The 1,266-nt window shown below is 44.9% G+C and overlaps 1 protein-coding gene across 1 annotated transcript; it reads left to right on the forward strand.

The window, feature by feature from the left end:
- Positions 1 to 155: 155 nt before the first annotated feature.
- Positions 156 to 1,236, forward strand: LOC109509520 (netrin receptor DCC-like; the record flags this gene model as incomplete). Its single annotated transcript, XM_019859355.1, has 3 exons — positions 156 to 310; positions 647 to 795; positions 1,098 to 1,236. Coding segments are annotated over 3 exons (443 nt in total), but the record flags the coding sequence as incomplete, so codon positions are not given.
- Positions 1,237 to 1,266: the final 30 nt, after the last annotated feature.

The raw sequence follows: 1,266 nt of genomic DNA on the forward strand, positions 1-1,266 counted from the left end.
TTTTTTTTTTTTTTATGGGATCTTCAACAGGCTAAAAGGCAGTCCAGGCCACCTACCTCAGCCCTAAATGCAAAGATTAGGAAACATCTTATTTGACAAAAGAATTTGAATCTTGATACGTCTGATCACCAAATGATCTTTGTTTTCTGCTACAGGGAGAGGTCGGTCAACGTGTCGGAGCCCGAGTCATTGGAGCTGATGGTTTCCAACCTGAAGCCAGAGGAGGGTTATAGCTTCCGAGTCATTGCTTACAATGACGTTGGACCAGGAGAAAGCTCCGCCCCCTTGAGGATCACCACCAAACCAGACCGTAAGAGAAAAATAGCCATTTTGTTTTGGTTCACTGAACTCTCAATACAATAAATGCTGTCCATATAATACACAGACTTCCAACATTTTGACTTGTCAATCAGAACTCCAGACGGGCTCTTTGGTAATTGTGTATGGGGAAAAAAAAATGGGGCCGTAACTTCAAACATGCCTTCAGTCGAGATTCCACTGCATTTGAATGGATTAAAAATTCTTCTTGAAGCGTTTTTATGTTTTGCAACAACCTTGTCTGAATGTGGCGCACCCACGCAAACGTAACATGTGCTGCATATCAATCAAAGCTGTGTCCCTCTTTCGGTTTGTTTTGCTTCTACAGTCCAGGTACCCAGTAGGATAGACTCGCTACGGGCCGAAGCTCTGTCACCAACCTCCATCCAGGTAAATTGGGACCCCCCCAGTGCTCCAAATGGACCAATCTTGGGCTACAGAATTCTCTGGACAGAGAGCCTCTCAAGCAAGGACCAGGTCAGCGCCTTCCCCAATGCACGCTCCTCCCTTCTGAAATCACATGCTTTTTGCATCCACAAAATTCCTCTTTCGTTTTTTCCGACTCGTATCCGTCAACAGCACGGCCGTCCATTCAATCACGCCCCTCTCCCGTCTGACGCTGGTTGTTCGAATCACTGCAGGAAGTTATCAATTCTGTCGCTCGTCAACTCATTTATTGTCATTGCCAGCCCAAGAGACATATTTTTTTTCATCTTTCAAAAACGGGCCTTTTTATGCTCAATCCACCAAGGCTAATTCCTCGTATGCGTTGTGTTCAGAGCATCGATGTCAACGGGCTGAACTACAAGATGGAGGGACTCAATAAATTCACACAGTACACAGTTTCCGTTTTGGCTATCAACCGCTTTGGACCTGGCACTCCCTCAGAGAATATCATCATCACCACCCAATCTGATGGTGAGTCTTTTACCTCTTTTTTTTTTTTTT

Source organism: Hippocampus comes, unplaced genomic scaffold (genome assembly GCF_001891065.2).
Source record: "Hippocampus comes isolate QL1 unplaced genomic scaffold, H_comes_QL1_v1.1 C16931088, whole genome shotgun sequence".
Lineage (NCBI taxonomy): Eukaryota > Metazoa > Chordata > Actinopteri > Syngnathiformes > Syngnathidae > Hippocampus > Hippocampus comes.